The 12,355-nt window shown below is 42.8% G+C and overlaps 1 protein-coding gene across 2 annotated transcripts in view; it reads right to left on the bottom strand.

Annotated features, from left to right (window-relative positions):
- The window catches only part of NCAM2 (neural cell adhesion molecule 2), a 342,401-nt gene that overhangs the window by 138,199 nt on the left and 191,847 nt on the right, over positions 1 to 12,355 (bottom strand). For both annotated transcript variants that reach the window (XM_088481682.1, XM_088481683.1), the window contains exon 8: positions 9,308 to 9,453. In XM_088481682.1, coding sequence (XP_088337808.1) covers positions 9,308 to 9,453 — 146 coding nt within the window. The remainder of the gene's footprint in view (positions 1 to 9,307; positions 9,454 to 12,355) is intronic.

The following is a 12,355-nucleotide window of genomic DNA, read 5'->3' as shown; positions in this document are numbered from 1 at the left end:
AGGGGGTGCTCTGTCCATCAGGGGTGCTCCCCCCAAGTGCTAAAAAAATAATATATTTTCTGTGTTTGTGAATTGTGTGCGCAGTAGCCGCACGTGCATCAACAAAGTAGTGCCAAGCGTGCGCCTGTGTCATAAGTAAAGGGCCGGCTGGCTTGACCGTTAAGGGTGCTGTAACCCCCGAAAGTACACTCCAGTCCAAACCAAAAAAAAAATTATTTTCTGTGTTTGTGAATTGTGTGCGCAGTAGCCGCACGTGCATCAACAAAGTAGTGCCAAGCGTGCGCCTGTGTCATAAGTAAAGGGCCGGCTGGCTTGACCGTTAAGGGTGCTGTAACCCCCGAAAGTACACTCCAGTCCAAACCAAAAAAAAAATTATTTTCTGTGTTTGTGAATTGTGTGCGCAGTAGCCGCACGTGCATCAACAAAGTAGTGCCAAGCGTGCGCCTGTGTCATAAGTAAAGGGCCGGCTGGCTTGACCGTTAAGGGTGCTGTAACCCCCGAAAGTACACTCCAGTCCAAACCTAAAAAAAAATTATTTTCTGTGTTTGTGAATTGTGTGCGCAGTAGCCGCACGTGCATCAACAAAGTAGTGCCAAGCGTGCGCCTGTGTCATAAGTAAAGGGCCGGCTGGCTTGACCGTTAAAGGGTGCTGTAACCCCCGAAAGTACACTCCAGTCCAAACCAAAAAAAAATTATTTTCTGTGTTTGTGAATTGTGTGCGCAGTAGCCGCACGTGCATCAACAAAGTAGTGCCAAGCGTGCGCCTGTGTCATAAGTAAAGGGCCGGCTGGCTTGACCGTTAAGGGTGCTGTAACCCCCGAAAGTACACTCCAGTCCAAACCTAAAAAAAAATTATTTTCTGTGTTTGTGAATTGTGTGCGCAGTAGCCGCACGTGCATCAACAAAGTAGTGCCAAGAGTGCCCCTGTGTCATAAGTAAAGGGCCGGCTGGCTTGACCGTTAAAGGGTGCTGTAACCCCCGAAAGTACACTCCAGTCCAAACCAAAAAAAAATTATTTTCTGTGTTTGTGAATTGTGTGCGCAGTAGCCGCACGTGCATCAACAAAGTAGTGCCAAGCGTGCGCCTGTGTCATAAGTAAAGGGCCGGCTGGCTTGACCGTTAAAGGGTGCTGTAACCCCTGAAAGTACACTCCAGTCCAAACCAAAAAAAAATTATTTTCTGTGTTTGTGAATTGTGTGCGCAGTAGCCGCACGTGCATCAACAAAGTAGTGTCAAGCGTTCGCCTGTGTCATAAGTAAAGGGCCGGCTGGCTTGACCGTTAAGGGTGCTGTAACCCCCGAAAGTACACTCCAGTCCAAACCAAAAAAAAAATTATTTTCTGTGTTTGTGAATTGTGTGCGCAGTAGCCGCACGTGCATCAACAAAGTAGTGCCAAGCGTGCGCCTGTGTCATAAGTAAAGGGCCGGCTGGCTTGACCGTTAAGGGTGCTGTAACCCCCGAAAGTACACTCCAGTCCAAACCAAAAAAAAAATTATTTTCTGTGTTTGTGAATTGTGTGCGCAGTAGCCGCACGTGCATCAACAAAGTAGTGCCAAGCGTGCGCCTGTGTCATAAGTAAAGGGCCGGCTGGCTTGACCGTTAAGGGTGCTGTAACCCCCGAAAGTACACTCCAGTCCAAACCTAAAAAAAAATTATTTTCTGTGTTTGTGAATTGTGTGCGCAGTAGCCGCACGTGCATCAACAAAGTAGTGCCAAGCGTGCGCCTGTGTCATAAGTAAAGGGCCGGCTGGCTTGACCGTTAAAGGGTGCTGTAACCCCCGAAAGTACACTCCAGTCCAAACCAAAAAAAAATTATTTTCTGTGTTTGTGAATTGTGTGCGCAGTAGCCGCACGTGCATCAACAAAGTAGTGCCAAGCGTGCGCCTGTGTCATAAGTAAAGGGCCGGCTGGCTTGACCGTTAAGGGTGCTGTAACCCCCGAAAGTACACTCCAGTCCAAACCTAAAAAAAAATTATTTTCTGTGTTTGTGAATTGTGTGCGCAGTAGCCGCACGTGCATCAACAAAGTAGTGCCAAGAGTGCCCCTGTGTCATAAGTAAAGGGCCGGCTGGCTTGACCGTTAAAGGGTGCTGTAACCCCCGAAAGTACACTCCAGTCCAAACCAAAAAAAAATTATTTTCTGTGTTTGTGAATTGTGTGCGCAGTAGCCGCACGTGCATCAACAAAGTAGTGCCAAGCGTGCGCCTGTGTCATAAGTAAAGGGCCGGCTGGCTTGACCGTTAAGGGTGCTGTAACCCCCGAAAGTACACTCGAGTCCAAACCTAAAAAAAAATTATTTTCTGTGTTTGTGAATTGTGTGCGCAGTAGCCGCACGTGCATCAACAAAGTAGTGCCAAGAGTGCCCCTGTGTCATAAGTAAAGGGCCGGCTGGCTTGACCGTTAAAGGGTGCTGTAACCCCCGAAAGTACACTCCAGTCCAAACCAAAAAAAAATTATTTTCTGTGTTTGTGAATTGTGTGCGCAGTAGCCGCACGTGCATCAACAAAGTAGTGCCAAGCGTGCGCCTGTGTCATAAGTAAAGGGCCGGCTGGCTTGACCGTTAAAGGGTGCTGTAACCCCCAAAGTACACTCCAGTCCAAACCAAAAAAAAATTATTTTCTGTGTTTGTGAATTGTGTGCGCAGTAGCCGCATGTGCATCAACAAAGTAGTGCCAAGAGTGCGCCTGTGTCATAAGTAAAGGGCCGGCTGGCTTGACCGTTAAAGGGTGCTGTAACCCACAAAGTACACTCCAGTCCGAACCAAAAAAAAATTTATTTTCTGTGTTTAGCCGCACGTATATATCAAATCGATATAACATAAATGGAGGACCAAACTTTCTCCGATAAAAATAAAATAGAGAAAGATCAAGAACCACTTCCTCCTAGTGCTGAAGCTGCTGCCACTAGTCATGACATAGACGATAACATGCCATCAACGTCGTCTGCCAAGGCCGATGCCCAATGTCATAGTAGAGGGCACATACAATCCCAAATGGCAAAGTTCAGGAAAATGACCTTGAAAAAGACATTTAAATCAGCTGAAGAGAAACGTAAACTTGCCAATATGCCATTTACGACACGGAGTGGCAAGGAACGGCTAAGGTCGATCCCTAGTATGTTCATGACTAGTGGTTCAGCTTCACATGACGATGGAAGCACTCCTCCCACTAAAAAAATCAAAAGAGTTAAGCTGGCAAAAGCACAGCGAAGAACTGTGCTTTCTAAGAAGATATCACAAATCCCCAAAGAGAGTCCAAGTGTGGTGGTGGTTGCGATGCCTGACCTTCCCAGCACTGGACGGGAAGAGGTGGCTCTTTCCACCATTTGCACGCCCCCTGCAAGTGCTGAAAGGAGCACCCACAGTCCACTTGCTGATATGCAAATTGAAGATGTCACTGTTGAAGTACAACAGGATGAGGATACTGGTGTAGCTGGCGCTGAGGAGGAAGTTGGCGAGGAGGATTCTGATGGTGATGTGGTTTGTTTAAATCAGGCTCCGGGGGAGACAGTTGTTGTCCGTGGGATGAAAAAGCCCATCACGGTCATGCCTGGGCAGAAGACCAAACATTCCACCTCTTTGGTCTGGCAATATTTCTATCCAAATCCGGACAACAACTGTCTTGCCATATGTACCATATGTAAAGGTGAAATAAGTAGGGGTAGGGACGTCAACCACCTAGGAACATCCTCCCTTATACGGCACCTGCAGCGCGTTCATAAAAAGTTACTGTCAAGTTCAGAAACTTTGGCTCAGACCGTAAGCAGTCCAGGGACACCTAAATCCCGTTGTCCTGTTGTATCCAAGCGCCTGCAAACCACACCGTCAACTCCCTCCTCGTCAATTTCCTCCTTAGTCAGGATCGGAAGTAGTCCTGCAGGCCATATCACTGGCATGACTGACTCTCCTATCCGGGATTCCTCCGGAGGATCCTGCATTGCTACGCCTACTGCTGCCGCTGCTGCTGTTGCTGCTGCTGCTGGGAGTCGTTCATCATCCCAGAGAGGAAGTAGGAACACCACTACTTTTACTAAACAATTGACCCTCCAACAGTCCTTAGCGAGGAGGATGAAGTACGACAGCAGTCATCCTGAAGCAAAACGTATAACTGAGGCCTTGACTGCTATGTTGGTGTTAGACGTGCGTCCGGTATCCGCCATTAGTGCAGTGGGATTTAGACAATTGATGGAGGTAGTGTGTCCCCGGTTCCAAATCCCGTCTAGATTCCACTTCACTAGGCAGGCGATACCGAGACTGTACAGAAACGTCAGAAAAAGTGTCCTCAGTGTCCTGAAAAATGCCGTTGTACACAATGTCCACTTAACCACGGACATGTGGACAAGTGGAACAGGGCAGACTAAGGACTATATGACTGTGACAGCCCACTGGGTAGATGTATCACCTTACGCAGCAACAGCAGCAGCGTCACCAGTAGCAGCATCTCAGAAACGCCAGCTCGTTACAAGGCAGGCTACGCTGTGTATCACCGGTTTCAGTAAGAGGCACACCGCCGACAACCTCTTAGAGAAACTGAGGGAAATCATCGCCCAGTGGCTTACCCCACTTAGACTCTCCTGGGGATTTGTGATATCTGACAACGCCACCAATATTGTGCGGGCATTACATCTGGGCAAATTCCAGCACGTCCCATGTTTTGCTCACACAATAAACTTGGTGGTGCAGAATTTTCTGAAAAGCGACAGGGGCGTGCAGGAGACGCTTTGGGTGGCCCGAAAAATTTCTGGCCACTTTCGCCATTCAGCGACTGCGTGCCGAAGACTGGAGCGCCAGCAAACACTCTTGAACCTGCCCCGCCATCACCTGAAGCAAGAGGTTGTGACGCGGTGGAACTCAACCCTCTATATGCTTCAGAGGATGGAGGAGCAGCAAAAGGCCATACAAGCCTATACATCCACCTATGACATAGGCAAAGGAGGGGGTATGCACCTGACTCAAGCGCAGTGGAGAATGATTTCCGTGTTGTGCAAGGTTCTTCAGCCCTTCGAACTTGCCACACGTGAAGTCAGTTCAGACACTGCCAGCTTGAGTCAGGTCATTCCCCTCATCAGGCTTTTGCAGAAGCAGCTGGAGAAAGTGAAGGAGGAGCTAAGACGGAGCGATTCCGCTCGGCATGTGGGACTTGTGGATGAAGCCCTTCATTCGCTTTGCCAGGATTCCAGGGTGGTCAATCTGTTGAAATCAGACCACTACATTTTGGCCACCGTGCTCGATCCTAGGTTTAAAGCCTATGTGGTGTCTCTCTTTCCGGCCGACACAAGCCTGCAGAGGTGCAAAGACCTGCTGGTGAACACACTGTCAGCTGAAGCGGAACGTGACACGTCAACGGCTCCTTCTTCATTTTCTCCCGCAACTGGGGCTGCCAGGAAAAAACTTAGGTATCCTAAGCAACCCGCTGGCGGTGATGCAGGGCAGGCAGGACCAAGTTTGGACATCTGGTCCGGACTGAAGGACCTGGCAACAATTTCTGACATGTCTACTGTCACTGCATATGATACTGTCACCATTGACAGAATGGTGGAGGATTACATCGGTGACAGCATCCAAGTAGGCATGTCAGACAGTCCATACCTGTACTGGCAGGAAAAAGAGGCAATTTGGAGGCCCCTGTACAAACTGGCTCTATTTTACCTGAGTTGCCCCCCCTCCAGTGTGTACTCCGAAAGAGTGTTTAGTGCAGCCGGGAACCTTGTCAGCGAAAGGCGTAGGAGGTTGCTTCCACAGAATGTGGAGAAGATGATGTTCATCAAAATGAATTATCAGCTCTTCCAGGGAGACCAGCCTCCAGAAGGTACAGAGGGACCTGTGGTGGTGGATTCAAGTGGGGACGAGTTAATACTTTGTGAGGATGAGGATGTACACACTGAAGAGGGTGAGGAATCGGTGGATGAGGAGGATGAGGATGACATCTTGCCTCCGTAGAGCCAGTTTGTGCAGGGACACATTAATTGCCAGCTTGTTTTGTGGGGGCCCAAACGAACCAATCATTTCAGCCACAGTTGTGTGGCAGACCCTGGCGCTGAAATGATTGATTTGTTAAAGTGTGCATGTCCTGTTTATACAACATAAGGGTGGGTGGGAGGGCCCAAGGACAATTCCATCTTGCACCTCTTTTTTTCTTTGCATTATGTACAGTTTGGGGCCTAGTTTTTCTAACTGCCATCCTGCCTGCCACTGCAGTGTCACTCCTAGATGGGTCACGTGTTTGTGCCGCCCACTCGTGTCGCTTAGCATAGTCATCCAGCTACCTCGGTGCAACCTTTTGGACATAAAAACACTATTGTGAGGTGTGAGGTGTTCAGAATAGACTGGAAATGAGTGGAAATTAAGGTTATTGAGGTTAATAATAGCATAGGAGCAGAAAAACCTACAAATTCTGTGATTTTAGCTGTTTTTATGCTTTTTTTCAAAAAAATACAGATCCAAAACACAAAACCCAGAACCCAAAACACGGAAGGGTGGTTTTGGCAAAACCAATCCAGATCCAAAACACGAAGAAAGATCCAGATCCAAAACCAAAACACAAAACACGAAAAGTGGCCGGTGCACACCCCTATATAACACATGTACAAAGTCGCAGAGAAAGCAGAATGGAACTGAGGAAAAGCTGCTGACACTTCCCTCGGAGTCATTTTAACACAGATTCAGTCACACACAGATGTACAAATGTCGCACAACCCATTGATCTAGTTTTATTGCTTCTAGTTGTTTTAATTATGCCAATAAGATGCATATTTTGAACAAAACAGGTGCTTGGCAGGACTGAGATGAATGGGATCTGGTGCGACTGAAACAACAGTTAAAAAGGACACATCTGTGACCGTGACCAATACAAACACCTGTCTAGTAACTTTTTGTACCAATCCCCATGCAGAAGACAGAGGAGCTGCACATTCCTTACCACATGAGTTGGTGATAGCAAACCCTCTAAAATAATAAAAACATGGTTTGGATGCCTTTCTTAGGATAAATAGTATTTGAAGCTATATTTAGTGGGTGGGCAGATTAAGCAAAAAAAATTGGGGATGGGGGAAGTGCGGACAGGAAGGTATTTTTCCATTATGGGACATTACATAAGATTTTTTTAATTGTTGAAACTTACGATATAACTTAATTGATGTTCATTTGGAACAGTTTACGGAAAAGGAGAGAGTTGTTTCAAATTGGATACATTTAATGATTGGATAGAGGACATGTAATGTGTTCTCTCTGCTGTGAAGGCTTTGCAATTGTGATATCATGGATGATGGACCAGGAAGTAACACATGGGTTGATAACTGATAAAGCATAAGGTTTTCATATAATGTGTGTAATCTACCTTTAATGATCCTCAATAATGCTGGCATTAGTCTTGTTATCACATAAACATTTTGTTTTGTTCTGCAAATCAGGTTATAGCTCTAAATTTGTGATACATGGCTATTTATTTCTATGATTATAAAATTCTATACTGTACTAGATACATATCCCCTTAAATTTTACATAGCTATTACAAGTATATCATAACTAGAGCTGTGCACTGACCCACCTGTTTTGGTTTTGGATCTGAATTCATCTTCGTGTTTTGATTTTTGCTTTTGCAAACCCACGCTCAAGTGTTTTGGTTTTTGGTTTAGATCTGTTTGTTTTTTTTCAAGAATCAATTGATAAAATGTTTTTAAAAACAGCTAAAATCATGTAATTTTTGCAATGCAAATACAAAATTTTAATGCAAAATCTAAATTCTGAACCGTGGGAAGATCAGAACTGCGACTCGGATCTATCCAGTTCTCAAGAGATTAGAACCGCGTCTCGTTTCTGTCTGGATTCACGAAATTTGGTTGGATTTGGATTTCTGGAGAACCGAACCACACATCTCTAATTAGAACACAGTAATTTGGGGTATACCTATTCAAATGTCAGAGTAGAAATAAGCAACACTTCAATTTTTCAAAGTAATTTCTGATTAGCCTAAACCAAGCCCAGATTCACCCAATTAGTTACTCATGTGACCTTACATATGAAATAATGGCTACTGATATGTATGTTATACTCATCCCAGACTGTGGAATTTGTTACAATGTGGACAAACTAGGTAACAAAAGGGAAAAGGATAGTGAAATGTAAATAATGAAAGCAAACTGGCTGGTTGTACTCACAAACATAACTTTAGTTGCACAAGTTTGGGGAAAGTACTTCTAATGATTTAATGTATGACAGATTATTCACACTACTTCCCTGGAAATTTCCCCACCAAACTTCTAAGTAAGGCATGGCATCACTACATGGAAATCTCAAGTTATGTCTATATGATCAACTATTCAAAATCAGAGCCTTGAGTCACCCCTTGGAAGTAATACTGCCTGGAAATTAATTGAAATTGGAAATGGTAGAAGAAAAAGATAACATGTTTGGGAGTTTGCATAACTTTTAGCTATCCCCCCTACTATTTTCCAAACTTCATGCCAAGTTGATCTGCTACTGTAAATCCAGCTAACCATCTTACAGCTGAGCAGGAGCACACTGGTTAATATAAGTGTCATCTAATGGTTGTATCTTTTCCAGACAATCCCATTTGATGGTCTACTAATTTTGCTATGCAATATCAAGAAAAGTCTGGTCCAATTTATCTAGAACAAAAGACCTCCAAAAATATCCTCAATCCATTCCTTCTGTTCTACTCTGCTCAAAATCTTAAACAGTCTAAAAATGTTGTATCACATGTTTTGGCAGCTGATAAATATGTTCTAGCCATTAATTGGAACATCCCCTTTTCCTACGTCCTCACAGGAACTCAAAAACGACATGCCATACCATAATGTCTACATGATTTGGGACATGTGTTTGGGTAAATTTGGTATTTACACAAAGCCAAAACTAACCACCCTTCTCATAATGCATAACCCAACATCATACCTATGACCAGGCCAATGAAATAAGTTGTTTGTCTTATAGGTTCCAAATTAATGCTGTTTGCTGTGACCCTTCCACAAACACATCTAAAATAAAGATAAACCTTTGTTCGTAAGATGATCAAAATGTATGCGCCCACAATACCCCTTGCCCACTCCCCTTTCCTACGCCCACAATCCCCCTTGCCCACTCCCCTTTCCTACTTTGTTACCTATCCCTCCCTTTGTCTTGGTTACAGTACTTTCAATTTATAATATACTATATTGAGTTTACTCAATTGATTTCAGAATGTTTTGTTGATGGCTCTGTAAAAGAAGTACAGTTTCTTCAGCTGTCTTGCATTTTTTTTTCTGACCTGTGAAAACAAAGAAAAAAAAACGAATAAATAAATAAATCTCACCTTGTCTCCATCATAGAACGTCTTTCCATCGCTAGCTCTCTTCCATGTAATCTCTGGAATGGGCTCTCCTTCCGCTTCACATGTCAGGATCACATGACCGAACTCTACCGTAGTCTCATTTTGCAGTTGTATAATATGAGGCTGCACTGTTAACAAAATTAATTACATTACTGCTAAAATTATGTAAGAGCGTAACCTAGCAACAAGACTTGTGGGCTGGGAAACAGGTTTATATTCCAACTTCCAATGTGTGTTTAATTTACAAGACATAACACTGTACAAATTGTTTTGCAATGTTATATTGCTTAATCAAGGTCTGGGCATTTTTGTCTCCTCTGGCGTGATTGTACAGTACATTAGAGCTCAGGCAACATTCAATTAAAATAAGCTGTCTTCATACAACAGCTGTACATATTTATATATATTCTGCAGTAATATTGATAACACTAAAATCAATGTTATTTTCTTTGCATGCACTAATGCTTTCCTATTTTTATGATGACATAATATGCAGCAATTTAGACAAAATAGCGTGGAGATCATATCAACTCACAACTGTTTAATTAGCAATAAAATGCAGTATGAACACACTTAAGTAACATATTTTACTATCAATATAACATTTTATTACTACAAGTCTTTTATTTACATATGGGATAATGCACTTAGAATTGTAAATTATCAAGATATTAAAAGCCACAGTTCCATTATCATATAAGGACACAGAGCAAGCAGAGTGCTTTTTTACTGATCACTGATCTCTAAAGTGACTTTAATCAGTGACAATTTACAGTAGAGGGTGAGATATTCCTTCCAGTACGAGATTACATAATAACCAGCTTGCTATTACATGCAATGATATTGAAACTTGTAGTATATCCAGTAATTATAAACACACACACACATATATATATATATATATATATATATACACATATACATGCAGCAGGTAAAATAAGTATTGAACACATCAACATATTTCTCAGTAAATATATTTGTATTGGGGCTATTGTAATTAAATCTTCACCAAATGTCAGCAACAACCAATGCAATGCACACATGCAAACAAATCAAACCATAGATGTCCATAAATTAAGTTGTGTGTAATAATGTGAAATGACACAGGGAAAAAGTATTGAACACGCTTACAGAAATGTATTTATTACTTTGTACAAAATCATTTGTTGGTAATGACAGCTGCAAGACGCCTCCTGTATGGAGAAACTAGTCACATGCATTGCTCAGGTGTGATTTTGTCCCATTTTTCCACACAAACAGTATTCGGGTATAGTTACTAAAGTGCGGGTTTTTAGAATTGGAGATGTTGCCCCTAGCATCCAATCAGATTTTAGCTATTATCTTCTAGAAGGTGCTAGGTAAATGTTAAGTAGAATCTGATTGGTTGCTATGGGAGACATCTCCACTTTTAAAAACCCGCACTTTATTAAATATACCCCTTCAAATCTTGAAGGTTCCGTGGACCTCTTCTATGAACTGTGATCTTTAGTTCTTTCCATAGATTTGTAATTGAATTCTAGTCAGGTGATTGGCTGGGCCATTCTAGCAGCTTTATTTTCTTTCTCTGAAAAAAATTGAGAGTGTCCTTGGCTGTGTGTTTGGGATCATTGTCTTGCTGAAATGTAAATCCTTGTTTCATCTTCAGCATCCTGGTAGATGGCAGCAGCTTTTTATCAAGAATGTATAGATACATTTTTCCATTAATTCTCCCTTCAATTAAATGAAGTATGCCAGTACCGTATGCTGAAAAACAGCTCCACACCATGATGTTCCAATCTCCAAACTTCTGGTAAGATATTTGGGGGTTAATGTGCAGTGCCATTTCTCCTCCAAACATTGTGTGTATTATAGCATCCAAAGAGTTCAATTTTGGTCTCATCTGACCAGACTATATATCCCAGTATTTCACAGGTTTGTCCAAATGTTGTGCAGCAAGCTTCAACATGCTTTTTTTTTAGCAATGGAGTCTTGCATGGTGAGCGTGCATACAGGCCATGGCGGTTGAGTGCATTACTTATTGTTTTATTTGAAACAATTGTACCTGCTAATTCCAGGTCTTTCTGAAGCTCTCCACAAGTGGTCCTTGGCTCTTGGACAACTCTTCTGATAATTCCTTTCACTCCTCTGTCAGAAATCTTGCGAGGAGCACCTGGTCGTGGCCGGTTTATGGTTAAATGATGTTCTTTCCACTTACGGATTATGGCCCCAACAGTGCTCACTGAAACATTCAGAAGTTTAGAAATCCTTCTGAAACCAATGCCATCAGTATGTTTTGCAACAATAAGGTTGCAAAGGTCTTGAGAGAGCTCTTTGCTTTTACCCATCATGAGATGTTTCTTGTGTGACACCTTGGTAATGAGACACTTTTACAGGCCATCAGATGGGACTGAATCAGTTTATATTAATTTGAACTGACAAGGGACAGGATTGCTTTCTAATTACTGATAGATTTCAGCTGCTGTTTGGCTTTCCATGCCTTTTGCACCTCCCTTTCTTCATGTGTTCAATACTTCTTCCCTGTGTCATTTCACATTATTACACATAACTTAATTTATGGACATCTATGGTTTGATTTCTCTGCATGTGTGGATTTCATGGGTTGCTGCTGACATGTGGTGAAAATTTCATTAAAATAGCTCCTTTACAAATGTATTTATTGAGAAAAATGTTGATGTGTTCAATACTTATTTTACCTGCTCTATATACACACAGAGCAAAATAGCAATATGGGCAATGGAGGTGCTTTTAATCTGGTACAGACAATTTAAATGAATTAAAGTTTTATCTGTAGTATGGAGCATCACCTTTATGTTTGTTTATGTTTATTTTCCCTAGATCACTGTACTGTAGGCCTAAAAAAATAATGTGTATCTGCAGTGTCGGACTGGGGAGTGAAAGGCACACAGGGGGAATGCAATGGTAGGGGCCCACCAAATTGAGGCGGTGCAAAGCTGAAGAGGTGTGACCAGCCGATTGAGTGGCAATGGCCACTATATTATACAGAGAGCATCGCAGTAATCACCATATAAT

The sequence above is a fragment of the Taudactylus pleione genome, unplaced genomic scaffold (assembly GCF_031769625.1).
Source record: "Taudactylus pleione unplaced genomic scaffold, aTauple2 ptg000276l, whole genome shotgun sequence".
Lineage (NCBI taxonomy): Eukaryota > Metazoa > Chordata > Amphibia > Anura > Myobatrachidae > Taudactylus > Taudactylus pleione.
The sequence above is the reverse complement of the archived record's forward strand: the minus strand, read 5'-3'. Positions and strand labels throughout refer to the sequence as shown.